The sequence below is a fragment of the Podarcis filfolensis genome (assembly GCF_964270895.1).
Source record: "Podarcis filfolensis genome assembly, chromosome: 3".
Taxonomy (NCBI): Eukaryota; Metazoa; Chordata; class Lepidosauria; order Squamata; family Lacertidae; genus Podarcis; species Podarcis filfolensis.
In genome coordinates, this window is record NC_139606.1 from 95,951,173 (window position 1) to 95,971,575 (window position 20,403).

The 20,403-nt window shown below is 44.0% G+C and overlaps 1 protein-coding gene across 2 annotated transcripts in view; it reads left to right on the forward strand.

The window, feature by feature from the left end:
* Positions 1-20,403, forward strand: part of PTPN14 (protein tyrosine phosphatase non-receptor type 14) — a 127,371-nt gene that overhangs the window by 47,288 nt on the left and 59,680 nt on the right. The window contains exons 2-3 of one of the 2 annotated variants that reach the window (XM_083604902.1): positions 2,329-2,631; positions 5,924-6,093. In XM_083604902.1, the coding sequence (XP_083461028.1) occupies positions 2,458-2,631; positions 5,924-6,093 (344 nt within the window). In that variant the 5' untranslated portion in view covers positions 2,329-2,457. The remainder of the gene's footprint in view (positions 1-2,328; positions 2,632-5,923; positions 6,094-20,403) is intronic. The other variant, XM_083604903.1, reaches the window with a different exon arrangement.

Sequence of the window (20,403 nt, forward strand, 5' to 3'; positions counted from 1 at the left end):
TCAAGCTATTGTCTTGGGCATATTGCAGAAGGTTCGTTAGCTATAGGCATATATTAGAACTTGAGGTTTTATTCCTCCAAGAAACTTAATTTTTATTTAGTACTTGAAATGCCTTTTAATCCAACACAACCTCTTGGCTTTTCATAAGCCATGGTTGCAAATTACGAGTTGTCCTTGGGAGCAAATACAATTTTTGCTCTCTGCTTCAGAGTGAATTCCTTTTGTGTCAGTGTTAATCATGGTTTAGAGTTAGATGCAAACCATGACTGCTGGTAGTCTTGGAGCCATGTTTTCCAGTTCAGGTTTACGAGGGAACAGGGTTAGCATTTGCTGTACAGTGGTGCCTCTGGTTACATACTTAATTCGTTCCGGAGGTCTGTTCTTAACCTGAAACTGTTCTTAACCTGAAGCACCACTTTAGCTAATGGGGCCTCCCGCTGCTGCCACGCCACCGGAGCACGATTTCTGTTCTCATCCTGAAGCAAAGTTCTTAACCTGAGGTACTATTTCTGGGTTAGCGGAGTCTGTAACCTGAAGCGTATGTAACCCAAGGTACCACTGTACATGTAGCTCTAAACCATGGTTTGCACTAGGGATGGGGAACCTGTGGCCTTTCAGGTGTTGTTAGACTCCAGCTCCCATCATTCTTAGGGACCTTGGGATGAAGGGCAGAGAATAAATAAATAACCCCTGACCAATGGGACTGATGGGAGTTGGAATTCAACCACAGCCAGAGAGCTACAGGTTCCTCACCCATGGTTTACAGTCATGGGGGAAAGGAGGAGAGAATTATTATTATAACAACCATTAGTATTAATAATAATTTCATTTATGAATCACTTCACATGAGGCATCTTGAAGCAATTTACAATATAGTGACATATATAAAAAATTACATATATAGAACAGTTAAAAACAATTGCGTGCGTGCTCACACACATATACAGTTATACCTCAGGTTACAGCCGCTTCAGGTTGCGTTTTTTCGGGTTATGGACCGCCAAAACCTGGAAGTACCGGAACATGTTACTTCCGGGTTTTGGCAGTCACGCATGTGCAGAAGCGCTAAATCACACTTTGCGCAGGTGCAGAAGCGCCGAATCTCAACTCGCGCGTGTGCAGATGCAGGTTGCGAACGCTGCGGGTTGCGAACTTGCATCCCGCATGGATCACGTTCGCAACCCGAGCGTCCGCTGTATAACCATAACCCTCTAAATTTAAAATCTGTTTTAAAAAAGCAACACACTCACAAAATCAATTCTGATCCAGCACAGAGGTCAACCGGGATAAATACTTTTAGAAGGCTTGTTGAAAGAGGAACATCTTTAGTATGTGCTAAAAAGCCAGTAGAGGAGGCACTCAGGAGAAGGGGAGTGGGGAACTTGTGTGTCCAAAGTGGCTCTCTATCCGCACAGCACAGTTTCTAGGGGAAAATTGTTTTGTTTCTTCTGGCTCATGGAAGGGCAGGGTGACATGGGAGCAATTCAGCAACATGTACTACCGTGTTGCTTGTTCACAGTAGGCCATGGTCTATGGCAAGAGTCACCAGCAAGGTGCCTGTGGGTCGAATAATGTCCATGTGGTCTTCCCCTGGCATCCACGAGGGCTCTGAATGCCCCTGCCCCCATTGCCCCCTTAGTCATGAGGTGGTGAGGGTGGTGACAATTTTATTCATAGAACAGAAGAAGGAAGTGTGATGTCTCGTTTACTCCTTCTCCTGTTTACTCCTTCAGCTCTCTGCCTGCTTTGCAAGACTCAGATTAAGTCTACTGGATCTGACATTGAACCGCATTGCTTGGCAAAACAAGAAGAGTGTGTGTGTGTACATTTTCTGTTGGGGATGGAGGTTAATTTGGAGAAGTGGGAGAAAAACAACAGAGTGTGATGCCCATGGCACTTGTTCAGAAATCCCCAAGTGCCCATGAGCCTAAGAAGTTTGGTGACCCCTGGTTTGCAGCTTAACATGACGAGTGGATGCGGTCAGAGAGTTAAAATAGGACAATGTACGTTTTCAGTGCCATTACTGTGGAGAATGTTGTGTTTGCGCATGTGGGACAGAGCATGCTCCTTAAAGCAAGTTGTCATTTCTGGCTTGTGTCAAGTTTAATTGTTCTTAATTATATGCAAATTGCCTTGAGATGGTGGCTTGGAAGGTGATTAATAAATCAGCGATGACGATGAAGATAAATCTGTCTGGGTGGGAGGAAGCTGGTTTTAACTGTTCTTGCAAGGCGATGACTGTTACTTGCATAAAGGCAAATGTTCTGCCCCACTTAACCCTAAGCAAATAAACCTCATTTCTCCATTTGTGTGTGTGTTTCCCCCCAGCAGGGATCTGCCTTTGGCATGGGCAACCTTTCCCAAACCTGGAGGAGAAGAGCAGCCACTGGAGCAGCGATATTCAAGTCTCTCTTGCTAAGAAGATCTAAAGCGTGAGAAGACAAAGCCCCAGCAGCCATGCCGTTTGGGTTGAAATTGCGAAGGACCAGGCGCTACAATGTCCGGAGCAAGAACTGCTTTATGACTCGGATCCGCTTGTTGGACAACAACGTAATTGAGTGCACGCTCTCAGTGGAGAGCACCGGGCAGGAATGTCTGGAGGCCGTGGCTCAGAGGCTGGAATTGCGAGAGGTGAGGGTAACCCAGGAAAAGACCATCTGCCGCCTGCAATTTGGCATATTTTTAGCTCGAGCTGTTTGTCATTTGGAATCTGTTTATTAGAGTCATGTTATTCTTGGAACTGGCCCGATCTTATCACTGAGTGGAACTTTGGCAAACGTACCCTGCTTACATAAAAGTCCATTACCTACGGTTTGGATGGTGATTCAGTGATATTTCCTGTCAGGTCCTAACTCTCTTAAGTGGTCTGAAAGAGAACTTCATTCTGTTTCTCCATAAGTGAAAAGGCTCCTTTTCGTGTTGATGTTTCCTCTTGAGGCAGGGCATCAAACATGTTCAGAGTTTCACTCCCGTGAATATTTCTGTACAGTGGTACCTTGGTTCTTGAACAGCTTAGTCGGCAAACAAATTGGCTCCCGAACACTACAAACCTGGAAGTATGTGTTCTGGTTTGCCAATGTTTTTCAGAAGTTGAACCTCCGATGCTTCTTCTGCTTGAGTGCAGGAAGCTCCTGCAGCCAATCAGAAGCTGCGCCTTGGTTTTCAAACGATTTCGGGAGTTGAACAGACTTCTGGAACGGATTAAGTTTTAGAACCAAGGTACCACTGTATTTCACTGGAAAATAGTTACAAGGCACCTTTCCCACCCCCATATTTTACTGACAAAATTCACAACTCGCGAATGCAACCTGATTGTTCAGCTAGTGAAGCCATGTGCTTTTAATGCAGGATAAGTCATTCCTGCTCCTGCTGCATTCCACCAAGGCCAGTTCCTCCCCCACTCACTCTGGTCCAGTCATCACATAAATGTCTTGAGCTGTACGCAGTGGGCAGCTTTCTGTGCAAACCGGCACTTGCTTGCCAGGCACCGAGGAGAGAAATTTGCGTTCGCTCATTTTTTTTTTTTTTGCTTGGAATGTTGGACGAGCTTCAGATAATCCTTTTAAAATAAATAAATAAATGAATAAATAACATTGTTTCTGGAATCTCTTCTGAAGAATTATTCCTCTTTTCCTGACTGTAGTACATCTATTTATTTATTTTTAAATCCCACTGGAAGCTGCTTCTGTTAGAAGCTGCTTTTAATTACTGTACTATCCTACTGCACTGCCTCGAAATGATGTAAGCTTAAACCACACCCACTGCTTGGACTCATGGGACACTCATTTTAACACAACCAGTACTGGAAACCCGAATTTACGCTGATACATGAAATAATGGTAATCGCTCTGATTCCATTGTTGCCTTTTTTTGCTTTGCGTTCAGTGTCATATTTTCACCGAGATCTCTGGTGTTTGGTTTTGAGAATGAATCATGCCTTTGATTGATTTCAAGGGTCGTGAAAGGATATTTAAAGCAACCGCGATGTAATAGACGGTAACACTGATACCTCTGCTCCACAGACACTTAGCTTTATTTTCTGTATGTCTGTACTGGAGTTACGAGATTGCAAAATGTCCTGCACATACCTGGACAAGGGGCAGTGAAAGAGATTGACCTGCTTGTTCAGACAGTGCAGTGAATCCGCCTTCTGCCTCTACCTGTAGTTGGAGCATCCTCTGTTGCTGCCTTGCAGCTTCCAAAGCTCATGGCAGGACCAGCAAACAGCAGGGCTGGCCCAAATATTAGGCCTCAGGCAGCAGGAGTTGTGGGGTGGGGCAGTGATGACAACCCCTACAGCCCTTCCTCCTGAGCCTCCACACCATTGCCTGCCCACAGAAGAGCAAAGCAGTGTGTGTGTGTCACAGGCTGGTCGACTAGCCTGCTGCCATCAAGTATATACTGATGGATGCTATCCTATTCCATGGCCAGTGTTGAAGTAAGAGTAATTGTCAACTTCTGCATGTGGAGCCCATAAAATGCCTTGGCAGACTGCAAGTCACTTGAAGCAGCCTGCACTTTAATCCATACTGAAATCTGACAAATGGATGCTTGCTCTGACAACACAGAGGAACGAAACAAACCACGCGGTCATTTTGTTCCTAACCCAGGATCTGAAATTGGCTTCAAACCTTGGTTCATGATCTCGCTCTGATTAGAGCTAACCATGGTTGGTGTCCCTGGTGATGCAGGGAGCTGTCTTTATATGAAGTCAGACTGTTTGTTCATCTATCCCTACAGGGTCTCCAGTAGAATTCTCCCCCATCTGGGAGCTTCTGCATGCAAAGCATTTTCTCTACTTCTGAGTTGTAGTTCTTCCTTTAACCAATTATAACATCAAGCCATTTGGGAGGGCGCAGGGAGTGAGGAAACTTGCGTTTGAGAGAGGTGCGATATCATAATAATAATCATAATAATCATCATAATAATTTATTATTTATACCCCACCCATCTGGCTGGGTTTCCCCAGCCACTCTGGGCAGCTTCCAACCAAATATTAAAAACAATACAGCATCAGACATTAAAAACATCCCTAAACAGGGCTGCCTTCAGTTGTCTTTTAAAAGTAAAATAGTTGTTTATTGCCTTGACATCTGCTGGGAGGCAGGGCAGGTGCCACTACCAAGAAGGCCCTCTGCCTGGTTCCCTGTAACCTCACATCTTGCAATGAGGGAACTGCCAGAAGGCCCTCAGCGCTGGACCTCAGTGTCCGGGCTGGATGATGGGGGTGGAGACGCTCCTTCAGGTATACAGGACCGAGGCCATTTAGGGCTTTAAAAGTCAGCACCAACACTTTGAATTGCTTATTCCTGATCCCTTAGGACTAATCAAAGGATGAGGAAGTGTTATATTTATTCTGATCTCAGGACTGGCAAAAAATCGGTTGTTTCCTACTCTTTGTTTGATCATAAATCGTAAGTGCAAGGTGTATGTTGGTGCCAGAATCCCATAATGTCTTGAACCCATTCACAAGCCCAGATGCCCTGTGAAATTCCACCTCTAAGCTGCTGTGAAAAGTCACATGAATTATTGCCCAAGCTTGGATGGCCAGAGTTGGAGAACTAACTAGTTTGCCATTTAGTATAGGATGGAAGAATGAAGCAGTAGCTTAGCAGTAGAGCATTTACCTTGCATGTGGAAGGCCTCTGGTTCAATCCTTGGCATCTTAAGGTAGGGCTGTGAATTGTCCCCCTGGGGTTTCAATGCCAGACGTTGTACCAGCGCCTCTGGATATTTCTGCAGTTCTGACTTGGTCTGAGACAACTTCTTAGGTTCCTAAAAACGAAACCTATTATTATTTGGTAACTGTTAATACACATAGATTTTAATTTATGGGAGGAAGGAAACAGGAGAGGGGTTTTTGCTCTTTGTAAACTTGCCCAGCAAATAAACCTGCTTTTAAACTCTTCCTCCCCCTCTCCAGACACACTATTTTGGCCTTTGGTTTCACAGCAAGAGCCAGCAAGTGCGATGGGTGGAATTGGAGAAACCGCTGAAAAAGCAGCTGGACAAGTTTGCCAGCGAGCCTTTGCTGTTCTTTGGGGTCATGTTCTACGTGCCCAGCGTTGCCAGACTACAGCAAGAAGTCACAAGGTACCCAAAGCTCTGTTTCATTATATACTTTTCGTAGTTAAGACCGCTGCCTTGCTGCAGGTGTCACCAATAGTAGACGGCTCGGTGGGGTGGAGGGGCTTACCTGACCTCCTGGCAGGTGAGTCGCTGCTGCTTACTAGGTTGGGTGAGGTGCCAAACGGGGTGATGCCAGATTGACTGCGCTGGTGCAGTGGTACTATGCTGACTTGGCTGCTCACCCAGCAGCAATGGCTCACCTACCACAAGGTGATGTAAGCACTGTTGACCGCTGCTGAATGTAACATTTGCTCCTGATTTTGAGACCATGGTTTGCAGGAAGGGTATCTCAGGAAGAGTTGCTAGGTACAGTCATACCTCAGGTTGAATCTTTTCAGGTTGTGTCCCACGGCTTCCGGGTTTCTTTGCTCGCACATGCGCAGACGCTCAGAATGACATCATGCGCAGACGTGGCGAATCGCAACTTGTGCATACACAGACGCATAGACATGGGTTGCCTTCTGCTCATGATGCGAACGGGGCTTCGGAACGGATCCCGTTCGCATCCAGAGCTACCACCGTACTGAAAAAACTCTGGGGGCCTGTCCATGGCATAAATTTGCATAAGATTTACATATGGAGGCAATTTTAGGCTGATTTTCAGAGGGGGAGGGGGTAAGCAACAACAGAACTCCACAGTGCCATCTGGTGTCACGGTGTTAGAAAGCATAAACAATGCACATAAGGCTCGTTTTCTTTGCCAATGTGGCTGAGCACTGTGTCTGCATTGGATTCGAAATTGTTTTGATTGTTTTCATGCATGCAGTTGTTTTATATGTGGTTTTATTGTATTGTAAGATTGCTTCAAAGTGCTTCATACGTGGCAATTCACAAATGAAATTAAATAAATAAATAAGGAGGCTTAAGCAACATCAGGCAGGAATGTGAGCAATTCCTCTCTCTCCCCGCCCCCCAAAAGTCGGTACTTTAATTACAGACCCGTTAAACAGCAAATTTGTGGCCATCCAGCTGTTCTTTGTATTGCCAGCCGTCTGCAGGTGGAAGTACAGCACTTGTCTGGTGTAGCTGAAGCACCTGCAATTTGAATAGTTACCTGGTATAAAGCAGTCTTTATGGCCCTCTGAAGGACAGATATTTGCATGGATTGCTAATTTAAGTCGGCTCTTCAAGTGTAATGCATCCCTTGATGCTGATATAGATCCCTGTATATAATACTTGCAGATCAAACGGCCATGTTTACACGGCTCTCTAGTTGCACAGACAAAATCCACCATATGGCCGTGTTACCTGACTTACGCTGCAATCCTATTTGTGTCGTCTCAGAAACATGCCTCGTTGAGTTCAGCAGTGGCTCTAGATTTTCTCCAGTCTAGGTCACTGTGGACGATTCCAGCAGAAATCCCAAGCTGCCATTTTAGTGTTTCTAGATAGACACAGGTTATGTACTTCTTCCTGAAAGGATATGAGTGGCATTTGAATCTACTCAAGGCTCATTGAACTGTAATGTGCCAAGGCCTATTCACTTGCATTGAAATTAGTGTAATATGAAAGCAGGCTACAGAGCTCAAGAAGTACAGTATTGTTTGTTTTTTACATTTTCAGTAAATTTTAAGGCCTGGTGCAGACCTTCCATGTGTTTTCCAGTGTGAATTCCCCCCTCCGTTTATGGGTTGCTTTAACTTTGCAGTAGTGTTACATCTGCACAGAAACAAATCAGGAGTAACGTTAAAACAGGTGGTGTGGCTGTAGCATGGCTGAGCCCCCTCACGCATCCTTTCTCACATGGGTTGGTTATGTGAATCATCCTTAAACCTGCTGTGGGCCTCTAAGATGTCCAATGCCAAAGGAACTCAGCTCCTTATACCAGGTCTATTCCCTAACCAGTGTGACATTTTCCAGGGCTTGAGAGGAAACAAAAACACCATAAATAATTATCTGTATGAAATATTGAAGGTCACATTTACAAAAGGCCCCCACATCAAAAACACAGTGGCAACTAGATGTTTATGCAGAGGACAGCAAGTTGGCTTATCATGCGGTATTTTGAAGTCCAACTGAGTTGCACTAATTTCACTCATCCGTCTTTGTGGATTCCATTTTGTCTGCCTTTTCCATGCCAGGCTCATAGTTTGTGATTCTAACCAGGATCAATTTTCCCAGATACATCTTTTTTTTCTCTGTCTCGGCATCCAAAGCAAAGTAAGATAAAGTGAGGAACTCGTAATGTGAGCAGTGTTCTGTCATTGTTTATCTACCAGCCTGTTCTTCTCATCCTGTGATTCTAACTTTCCTGGAAAATGATGCAGGATGAAAATCTGTTTTGTGATGGCAAGGGGAGTTATAAATCAAGAAGTTGTGCCTCCATCTCTCCCTGCACCCATTGTTTCCCAGCAAGGAAAAAGGCACTCATAGTTTCCTCAAACATTTCAGTCTGTCTTTGCAATATACTCTTTTTGCATGTTTAAAACTGTTGGCAGTGTAAGAACATTGTTTTTAAGTGCCTTCCCTCCATTTTGCAATTTCCAGTGCAAATATTAATCCTTTGGTCAGGTAACTATTGTTTCTAAACAGTGCACTTTTCGTTACCTTGATTAGTTTGGGTATCCTACTGTACCAGTCTGCCTTTGAACTGGGGGCTGCTGATCAGATTATTGTGCTCCAGAATGTGGACCCCCCCAATCTTTTTTCACCCCAAGTACCCACACTGGTCTCATGCATATGGCTGCAGAATTCATGCTCACAATGCACACCACAGGAAAATAGGTCCTGCATGGCTGCAGGTATCTTGCAAGGGGGGCCAAATTTTGGCACAATTTTAATAGTCGTGCTTTCCTTCAATATTATCGGTAAAATGTTGCAGACCTGTTGTGAAACCTGGAACAGAATAGACTAGGCCAGGCACCTTTTGAAAGTTATGTGACTTTTTCATAGTGGGCGTTTTTGTATGGTCATGTGTTGGGTTTAATGTTCTTGGATTCTTTGTTTTCATTCCATGGGATTCTTCTAGAGGGGTCAGAACTTTCTCCTGTGGGCTTTGGAATGAGAGCGCCTTCATGGTTTTAATTTGCTGTTTATAAAAATAATTTGCTGAGGATGGCAAACCCTTCTCCCTGCTGACTCCCACCAGTGAATGGAGAGCTTGTTCCCATTGTGTTGAGTATCGAAGCCTGAACTCTTTGCGGCAAATATCTCAAGACCATATTGAGGCTTTGCTAGGCTCTCAGCCTTGAAAAATGGGGTGGGGGGGGAGACTGTGTAGGTCAGGGAGGTGAAGGCAGAATATTCATACAGTATTTGAAAACATTTGAAATGTGTATTGCCTAATTTGGAAAAGTCAGACATATCTAGCTGCAACTTACTGTCTGTAGATATTAGAGCAATTTCATGTTGGTAATTAGTACAGTGGTACCTCGGGTTACAGACCCTTCAGGTTACAGACGCTTCAGGTTACAGACTCTGCTAACCCAGAAATAGTACCTCGGGTTAAGAACTTTGCTTCAGGATGAGAACAGAAATCGTGCAGTGGTGGCAGCGGGAGGCCCCATTAGCTAAAGTGGTACCTCAGGTTAAGAACAGCTTCAGGTTAAGAACAGACCTCCAGAACGAATTAAGTTCTTAACCTGAAGCTGTTCTTAACCCGAATTAAGTCATGTCCTGCTCTTTTTCAGGGCTTCCAGTGGTTACCCATTCAAGGGGCTGAATGGTCTACACCTGGTCCATTCACCCACAACAAGGGTGCTGTTTGGGGGAGACTGTTGGTGGGAACAAACTGTGGTTAAGCTTGGCTACAGTTAATTTGAAACAAAGGGCTGGTCAGGTGGATTCCCCAGACTCTGGTGCAAGGTTAGGAGAGTTCGGTATTTTATTATTTAACTTAAAGTTCCTTTGTCCAGGTCCCAGCTGAACATTATACATGATGCTGCAAGTGAGTCATTTTCAATCACCCATCTCCCCAATCTATATTTCCCTATTTGGCTAATGTCAGAATGAGGGTTCTGGATTGGGTAGATTCAGGTTAGCTCAAAACTGTGGTTTAATTGGGCCTATCCCACGCTCCTCCTAGATTTTGGGTTAAATAAATGCAGTTTCTTCACCGCTTACGTTGACAGTTTTTTGTTAATGCCATTTATGTCAGAAACCTTCCAGATCAAGTCTGTATGTATGGCCTGAAATGAGTGTCTTGTTTTGTGTGATTGCTTTACATTTGATTGAGATTGGGCTGCTCGGGGGGGGAAACAACTTTAAAAATAATATACACATCTTGGCGCTTTAAACGTTAACTGTTAAAAAGCATGTCTAAAGAAGAAAATATTTTAAAATAATTTTTAGAAACGTTGAGGATTCCTTCCCCCAGCAAACACACTCAGAACGACGTGGGAAACAGCAGTACTTTAGTACTGTACTTCAAATGCCTTGAGAGAAAAGTGGACTCGTAAATGAATGAACTTTGAAAAGTGTAGCCAAGGGGTGTGTAAAACGCTCGTGGCTTCTATTGGCACGTGGAGCAAGTGATATGGCATGGCTCTGCCAAATGAAACTAAAACCTTAGAGGCAAACAAAACATTTTGTGGTAAGATCAAAACGCTTGAAGCAAGATGGTTTGCGTAGAACTTCCTTCTTAAAGACCACAATTCTAAACAGTTTTACAGCTAGGGATTAAGCCCCATTGGACACAACAGGCCTTACTTCTAAATCGACGTGCATAGGATTGTACAATGTGCTTTTCTGCTGTAGAATAATGCATTTCTCCTGGGCGGGACTTGGGGGGTGTTCAGATTATTCTGATGGCAGCTTTATATCATTGAGGCAGCAGGCGCACGTGTAATATGCATTGACATATCTCTCGGTGACACGAGGTGGTACACATAGGTTCGCTGAAAGTTTTTGGCATGAAACAATTGCCCGTTTCACCTGCGCAATGGCGTTGCAAAGTCAGAGCGTCACAAATATACATGTGTGAACTCGTCCTTTGTAATACTTGGGGAGTCTATGGAGTGGGCAGTCCGAGAACTTTTGATCGATTTCTACACTGATGCATAGTCAAAACTGACATGATTTAATGCTTGATTCAGGTAGGTAGACATGTTGGTCTGACGCAGTCAAAATAAAAAAATTAAAAAATAGCACCTTAGAGACCAAGTAAGTTTGTTCTAGGTATAAGTTTTCGTGAAGAAGTGTGCATGCACACAAAATCTTATACCTAGAACAAGCTTACTTGGTCTCTAAGGTGCTACTGGACTATTTTTTAATTATTTAATGCTGTGGAGGCTCATTCAGTTCTCTAGCATAGGCTTCAAATATCTGAAAGACCATCTCCTTTCCTACAGTCCCTCTCGGGTGTTAAGATGGGCACCCAGCACCCTCAAAACTTAACGGTTAATTTTAGGATGTACGAGGGGTGGGGCAAGGCTTGGGAGGTGTAGAATGTGGGCGTAGTGCAGACGCCTTTTACTGTATTGAAAGCCCCAGTTCTCTGTAATCTAGCTTGCTGAAATCTGTTCACTCTCATTGCCACCGGGAGATGTGAGCCATACCCAATGTGGCTAGTTAGTTGGTTGGTTGAACAAGAGTAGAAAAAAAGAAGCTTCCTGAATTCATGGTATTCTGGTTTCCTTCCTTTGCACTTCATGGGAACGCAACTGAGTCAGTGATCAGAGCAAACCTCATTTGAGGACGCAAGGAAGACCGGAAAGCTGCTTATCATTTGAGCCCTTTCAGCAATGTGCTGTATTTATATTGGAAATGACAGGGCTGTTTTTCCTTTGGCTCTCAGCTCCAGAACTGCTGCTGCTTTCCCAGTCCCTTAAAAAAAAAAAGTATTACAATGTGATCTGGAAAGGGAAAAAAAACATTACGGTGCTTTGGCATGATCTAAAATTAGGTGTGGTGGTATCAAGAAGAAGCTCAGATTTAGGTATATTTTTTCTTGCTTTAAAAATGTGTTCCTAGTTGTACGTTTTACGGGAAGAGGGGATGGGATTGCCCAGGAATAGGAACAAAAGAGTTTGATACCTGATTAGCAAGTTTCCATTTGAGTCGCACCTCGAAGCACACTTTTCTATAAGATGGTTGCGAGTTTCCAATTAAAATGCATATTGTAACTTTAAACATGGTTTTAGTAAAGTGGACAACTCCCTATTAAGTAGAAGCACGTGGACCAACTTGTACATTTGGCAGCTAAAAATGAATGAGCCTGTTTGTGTCTTAAGAGCAAGCACTTTACCTGTCTCTTCTTCAGGTGTTCACCATAAGAATAAATGCTCACTATTGGGTTTAAAGCGACTGAGGTTTGATATTGTATCCAAACCAGGAACAGTAATTACTTTAACCTTTGGTTAAAGCTCCATTTTAGCTTTGCATCTGAATCAGACCATGGAAATATCTGACAATGGGGAAGTTGCTGAAATTTGCCTGCAAGAACAAAGATCCTGAATTCACACCACAAATTGATCATTCACAGTGCAGTCCTACCCATGGCTACTTGGAAGTAAGTCCTGTTGAATTGGTCGGGACTTACTCCTAGGTAAGTAAGCCTTGGGCATCTCCCCAAATCGACCTCCACATTTTGTGTTCACATAAACCCTAAGCAGCAGTCTTGAAGACCTTAGTACAGCTTAGTAGTTTATCACTTTATAGTAGATAGGTCATTCCTCTTCTCTGCCTGGCAGAAACCACCAGGTACCACCAACAAGGAGGAGGGGAAATCTGCTAATCCACTGGGAAGGGTTTGGTCCTGGGCATGTTGAGACCATGATGTGCTGAAGAGTGTTGGCAGTGCAGAAGGAGGGTGCCCCTTTGCATCTTTTTATAAATATAGCAACAAAGATGATTCATAGTGTTCCTGCCCAAGCAGTGACATCACCTAAGCATCTCATGATGCTGGTGGGGTGGGACTGCTTAAATCAATTTCCTTGCTACCCGCTTGCAATCTCAGCACAAGCAATTCTTTGCCCTTGCTCGTTGTCCCAGTTCCTGCTGGGGAAGGTTTCTGCTTGCAAACGTTCAAAAACACCTTGCTGCTCATGAGAAGCAAGCCGGCTTTTTGACCTTTTTATGTGCCAGATTATGGGTTGAATTATGGCTCCACCAGGTGGCCCTGCCAAAATGTAACCAGGCTAGGTGTTGGTTAATAGTACTCATAGTTCCACTGGAAGCTACCTTATACTGAGTCAGACCTTTGGTCCATCAAGTTCAGTGTTGTCTACTCTGACAGGTAATGGCTCTCCAGGATTTGAGACAGGGGTCTCTCCCAGCCCTACCTGGAGATGCCAAGGATCAGGGCCGGCCAACCCATGTGGCAAGGTGAGGCAACCACCTCAGACAGCAGCATCCAGAGAGGCAGCAGACCCAGCCTCCAAGGAATGCATCGCCCGCTGCTGCTGTGGCAGCAGCTGCAGCATGCTCTTTCATATTTTTTTTTATTAAAGATTTTCTTGATTTACAAAAGTGTGTGCATTGTTTCTCTCTTGTATTTTTCCCCACGAACTCCCTAGATGCAGTCAAAAAACAACTGGAGGATGACATAGGCTATGAGATTAACGCCACTCAATGGACCAAAATGTGGTCTAAACCCCCCTTTAAATCCATATCAACGAAAAGAAAAGAACTCACTCTGAAACTCACCTACAGGTGGTACCTAACACCAAGAAAATTAGCGCTAATATGCCCAGGAACCTCACCAAAATGCTGGAGAGGGTGTATCACCACAGGCACATACTTCCACATGTGCTGGGAGTGCCCCAAAATCCAACTACTCTGGACAACAACCATACAAGAAATAAGTAAAATAACCAAGCAGGTATTAGAAATCACCCCAGAATTGGCCTTACTAAACATCTTCCATGACAATAATGCAGCATGCTCTTTCGAGGCTGGATCTGCCACCTCCTCGACAGCCCCCACAATGCCACCTCTTCAGCAGCCTCTTGGAGGCAGTGTTGGCCCATCCTTAGGGAGAAAATGGTGGGGCCTGCTCTCTGGAGTCTGCACCCACCCAGCTTGATTCAGAGCAGGCCTCTTTCACCCCACAGCAGCCTTCAACAGTCATGTAAGGTTGATTTGATTTCTCCCCACCCTTTGTTTCTGGTGTACATCTTTCACTCGCCTTTTCTTCCCTGGTGGGGTGGGGACGCCATTTTGTGGTTCGCCTCAGGTGCGCAAATGTCTTGGGTCAGCCCTGTGAAGGTTGCAAGGCAGATGCTCCACCACTGAGCTACAGCCCTTACTTATTTATATGTTTTATTAATTTAATTTAATAATTTATAGGCCACTTAACCCTTCCCCTGCTGAAGAAAGAAATCACGATTGCTTTATTTAGTCAGGCTGTTTGGGCTACTGGTTGGCCACTGTTAGACCGGGGTGCTGGCCTAGAGGGCCTGATCCAGCAGGCTATTTGTATGTTCTTAACTAAGTTGTCATGTGCGTGAATGAGGTCCGCTTGCATAATAATAATAATAATAATAATAATAATAATAATAATTTTTTATTTATACGCTGCCCATCTGGCTGGGCTGCCCCAGCCACTCTGGGCGGCTTTCAACAAAATATTAAAATACAGTAATGCATCAAACATTAAAAGCTTCCCTAAGCAGGGCTGCCTTCAGATGTCTTCTAAAAGTCTGGTAGTTGTTCTTCTCTTTGACATCTGATGGGAGGGCGTTCCACAGGGCGGGTGACACTACCGAGAAGCCCCTCTGCCTGGTTCCCTGTAACTTGGCTTCTCGCAGTGAGGGAACTGCCAGAAGGCCCTCGGCGCTGGACCTCAGTGTCCGGGCAGAACGGTGGGGGTGGAGACGCTCCTTCAGATATGCTGGACTGAGGCTGTTTAGGGCTTTAAAGGTCCAGACTTTCTCCCCCTCTCCTCTGCCCATATGCCCCCGAAATTGCCTCTGGAGGGTTGGGGAGAAAACCCAGAACAGGTTTAGGGGGCACAAAGGGGTGGGATGGGGTGGGGAGTCCCATTGTACATGGGGACGTTATTCTTTGCATTCATACCCCACTTAGCACCCTTTGCATCTTGAATTTCACTCTTGTATCTGAGAACTACCCCCTCTCAGCTGCATTATATTTAAATTAGAACCACGTATTGCATTCCTCAGCCACCATTCCATCCCAGTGATGACTCCTATGCTGCCTAAGCCCCAGAATTGTGAATCCATTACTGTTTAGACAGCATCAGTTTGAATTTAGAGGTCGATGATCCATTAGAGAATTGTGTTCTGCAGCAAAGTATGTACTCCGGGGTTCCGTCAGGGCTGCAGAGTCGTTCCCATGAACTCAAGAACTGGCCATCCCTTGTATAAACTGTTGAGGGAGAGCTTAATGTAATTAGCTGCATTTGCATAACTATTGTAATATGCAAACGAGCCTGAAAGAAGATGGGAGTTGAAAAGTGTGACACAATTTCCTTTGCGCCTTTCTTGCATCTTAGTGCTTGCGGAGTTCAATTAACCCTCTTTGTTACAGAAAAAAATGAAAGCAATAATTAAAACGAGACAACTTACTGACTAATTGTACGAGGCATTTTCAGCATGACTTGTTTGAAATAACTAAAGTGGCCCTGACCTTTTTGGGTTTTACAATCTGTAGATTTCTCTGTAATGGGGATGTAATTTTTCCTCAAATGAAAATAGGAAAAGCATCTCTGCAGATGCTTCTACGCAGAAAAATAAATGGTAGTTCCCACTTGTGCAAGGAGGGGAAAGATAATTATCCGAATATGATTAACTCCCCCCCCCCTTTCTCCCATCCCCCATGTAGTTAACAGTGAGGAATTTATGTACTGTGAGAGGTCAGTGAATGGGTAACTAACGTAAATGAATGCAGCTTTGTTCTACTAGGGCGTTCAAATAATTCACTGGAGAGTGGCTGATGAATAATTTGAAGGGAAATATAAATATATCCTCAAAATTTCATGAGATGTTCAATCTCTCCACAGCCTCTATTGGCACAGCAGCGTTTCAGTGTGACCATCAAGCTACACCAGTGAGCAGACCCAATGCCAGTGTACATTCGACTCTGACAGTAAAAGGACTTGCTCAGTCTTTGCCCAGGTCGGATAACAATGTCACTGGTTTGCACAGAACCTTAAGCAACAGGTGCTACACTCAGGCAAAGCATTGCATTCACATGCTCTCCCCTCCTGCCCTGTTGCATGTGGAATGAAGGAGAATTTCTGCCAAGTTTACTTTTAAGCTACGTCCGCACTGTACCTTGATAGCACTGTGACATCACTTGAACAGTTACATCTTCCGAAAGAATCTTGGGAATTGTAGTTTGTTAAGGGCATCAAGAATTCTTAGGAGGCTCCGGTTCCCCTCCCAGAACTACAGTTCCCACAGTGCTTTACCACTGAATCCCTCTTCCCAGGGATTTTAAAAGGAATCGTACCAGATTCTTCCCTGATGAGGACTCCTCTAGCGGGGTCATGACACACCACGCCCCAGTGTCTGCAGACTCCATTGCCAGCGTACCCAACCCCGAAGGCAATTGGGTCGACGGAGGGTAACCGAATGTATAATTTGAAAACAATCCTGTTGCACAGGTGATTCTGAAGCTGGGATTTAGCTAACAACACCGTTGAGCCTACAAGTCACAAAAGAATTCCATTCGCTTGCCCAGACCTGTGGCGTTTCTGCAGAGCTTAGCGCTGTAGCGAGCTGTAAACACATACCTGGGCGCGAGCTGCTGGGTGCAAGGATGTCACTTTTACATAACCCCTCTTGAGAGGTGACCCACGTCGGCTTGGGATTGCAAAGGGCATCTCTACATAAATACAGCGGAAGCCCCTGCATACAGTGGTACCTCAGGTTAAGAACTTAATTCATTTTGGAGGTCCGTTCTTAACCTGAAACTGTTCTTAACCTGAAGTACTATTTTAGCTAATGGGGCCTCCCGCTGCCACCACTGCACGATATCTGTTCTCATCCTGAAGCAAAGTTCTTAACCCAAGGTACTATTTCTGGGTTAGCGGAGTCTGTAACCTGAAGCGTCTGTAACCTGAAGCATCTGTAACCCGAAGTACCACTGTACTTACTTAGGAGTAAGTCATGTTCAGTACAGTGGGACTTGCCTCCAAGTAAGAGTGACTTTAAAAGAGGCTTATCATTCCAATTTCTATACAAACTGCTTACAACCTGGAAGATAATGTGTCGCTTCACTGTGAGAATCTGTCTCAGGCTCACGTGCTTTCTCCTCCTTTCATCCTCCCTCCTCTGTCTATTTTCTTTATTTGAGGCAAACCATCGTTTGCTGTTTTATGTGAACTTTCAAAATGAAGGTGGGTTTCCCCTTACATACAAGGAACCAAAGCAGAATCAAAGCTATTCCACTTCACTTTTGCAAGGAAGGTGCATCTCATAGTTTCCCAGTGCATGCAAAACAGCCAACAGAGGTTTGCTTCAAACTTTGAAAGGAGGCAGGGAATCACATCATGAGAGATGAGGAGTACATTGGAGATTGGGCCTTTTCAGTGGCGGAGTTCCCTTCCAAGATATGTACGATGGGCTGCCTCAGCTCAGGTCTTTTAGGAAAGTTTTTAAAACTCATTTGTTTCCCCTGGTTTTTACTTGAAGGTTTTACTGCACATTCTCCTCCTGGGGGTTTTTATTGGTAGCTATTGAATTTTATTGCATTGGGCTTATTTAAGCTGACTTAAAAAATAATAATTGAATCATATGTTCCAGTGTTACGGTTAAAATTGAGCATTTGCTATTAACGCAAGTTGTCTTGGGAAGGCTACATAGCCATGAAAGACAGCTTAGGAAGATTTGAAACAAATCCTGACCTGTAAAATGGGAATAATAATCAGGCATGCCATGGTTTTCAGTATCACACTTGTTCTGGACCACATATTTGAAATGTGGAAAAGAACAAAAGGATTGCAGTAAGTTACTCCATGGGCAACAAGTAAATGATAAATATGCAGTGGTACCTCGAGTTAAGAACTTAATTCATTCTGGAGGTCCGTTCTTAACCTGAAACTGTTCTTAACCTGAGGTACCACTTTAGCTAATGGGGCCTCCTGCTGCCACTACACGATTTCTGTTCTCATCCTGAAGCAAAGTTCTTAACCCAAGGTACTATTTCTGGGTTAGTGGAGTCTGTAACCTGAAGCGTCTGTAACCTGAGGTACCACTGTAAAGGAACGATCCACCAAGGATGTTTCCACGTGCTCCACGTACTGAAAGCATTTTTACAAGAAGACTTTGCAGCGCATCTCATTTTTAACATTCGGCCTTGCCATATCCTTAAGATTCTTTTAGCATGAATCTCATCATCTGACTTGGCTATTAACCTGGCTGAATACCAGAGGAATCGTCAAACTGTTGACTCACATTACTTCAGTATGTAACCCAAGCTTCTTTCCCTCACACTGTAATGTTAGTGGCATGTCCCTTTCAGAGCAAGCAGAAGCATATTTGGGGATGATTCAGTTGGTGTGGCTTGGCACAATTAAACTCTATTATGGTGAGCTGTGTTCCTTACCGTGCGTGGAAGTTGTCTGTGGGATAGTCTGACCCCCATCATGTGAATCCCAGTTACCCAAAACTTTTCAATTCAAGTTCCCCATATAAAGCATTGCCTTGTAGTGCTAAATTGACATTTCTTTCATAAATAATTCTTGGGGCCCCTTTAGCTGCTATGTATGAATGATAAAGCTGTCAATGGCAACTAGTTGTGAGAGCGATATAATTATCTCCACTACACAGCTATGCCTGTTTATACCAGTTGCTGCTGGGGAGCTGAAGTGGGGAGGGTGCTATTCTTGGCTTTCTGCAGGCAGCTAGTTGGCCACCTTGAGACCAGCATGCTGGATCCAGCAGGGCTCTTCCTGTATTAAAAATAACACAAATATGGAAGAACGAGGAAACCCCGACTAAAGACCTGTGGCAAGAGAAACTGATGGACTATGCAGAATTGGCAAAATTGACTCATAAACTACAGGACAAGGATAACTGTGACTTTAAAGATGAATGGGAACCTTTTACAAAGTACCGTATTTTTCGCTCTATAAGACACACCAGACCACAAGACGCACCTAGTTTTTGGAGGAGGAAAACAAGAAAAAAAATATTCTGAATCTCAGAAGCCAGAACAACAAGAGGGATCGCTGTGCAGCGAAAGCAGCAATCCCTCTTGCTGTTCTGGCTTCTGGGATAGCTGCGCAGCCTGCATTCGCTCCATAAGACGCACACACATTTCCCCTTACTTTTTAGGAGGGAAAAAGTGAGTCTTATAGAGCAAAAAATACGATACTTAAAGAAACAACAAAGTGAACTGGACTCCTTGGCAGGTTTTGAATAAACACTCACAAATTTTTTATTGACAAGAATCAGTCAGACAAATTAAGGATTTATACAGTTATGTAACATGCAGAGAATAGCATCTGTAGAGAAACCAGAGATTGGAGCTGAGGGAAGTCGGGGGGGGGAGGGGAGGGGGGTTATTTTATGGGGGGAGGGGGGAAATGGGGGGGATCAAGGATGATATGTGTTAAGACAATATGTTTTGTTTGAATTCTTAATAAAAAATATTTTTTTACAAATAATAACACAAATAAAAGATCAAGAGTCAAGACCCTGGGAAGAGAGTGTTCACAGCAGGGGAAAGCAGGGTGCTGAGAATTCCAGCCCATTATTTCGAGTGGCAGGCACTGACATAGCCAATGCCCAGTGCAAACTGTTCAGCACTCTAATTATAAGAAGCACATGGTGTTCAGCTGGGACTTTTTAAAAAAAAGAAAGGAAAGGAAAGCATGCTCTTTCTCCCACCCTCTTGCTTCCTGCCCCACTCATTTCAGCTGCCTTTTCTCTTTTTAAATTGCCTTTTCCTTGTTCCTTTCCAAGCTTGACAAATTGGGTTAATCCCATTGGGCCTCTGTGCTTTTTTTTTTTTTTTAATTGCTGTCACCTTGTTTCGGATTTGCCACAATTTATGGTCCTAGTTCAGCTGAGGTATGCTCAAGAATGTCTTTGAAAAGGGAGTAAAGAATTGGAGGCTATTCCAGAAATGTGTGTGTGATGTTTGAAAAAAAAAAACCAACAACCCAAAACCTGCATGTTTCTGGTACTGTCCTGAATCTCCTGGTATTTTGGATTAACCCTGATTAATAGGTGGTTGTGAAGGGAGTTTGGTGTGCTTATGCATTGTACTTTGTCTCCCTGTAATTTGCTTTAATTAATTCAAGAGTTCAAGGGCAGGCACTAAGGACTGGGTTGAGACATGCCTTCCATTTTGTTGCAAAAGCACAGGCTATATTACTGCCCCCTTTAAAAAAAACACCCCAAAGGTTTAATCTTAATACATTTATTT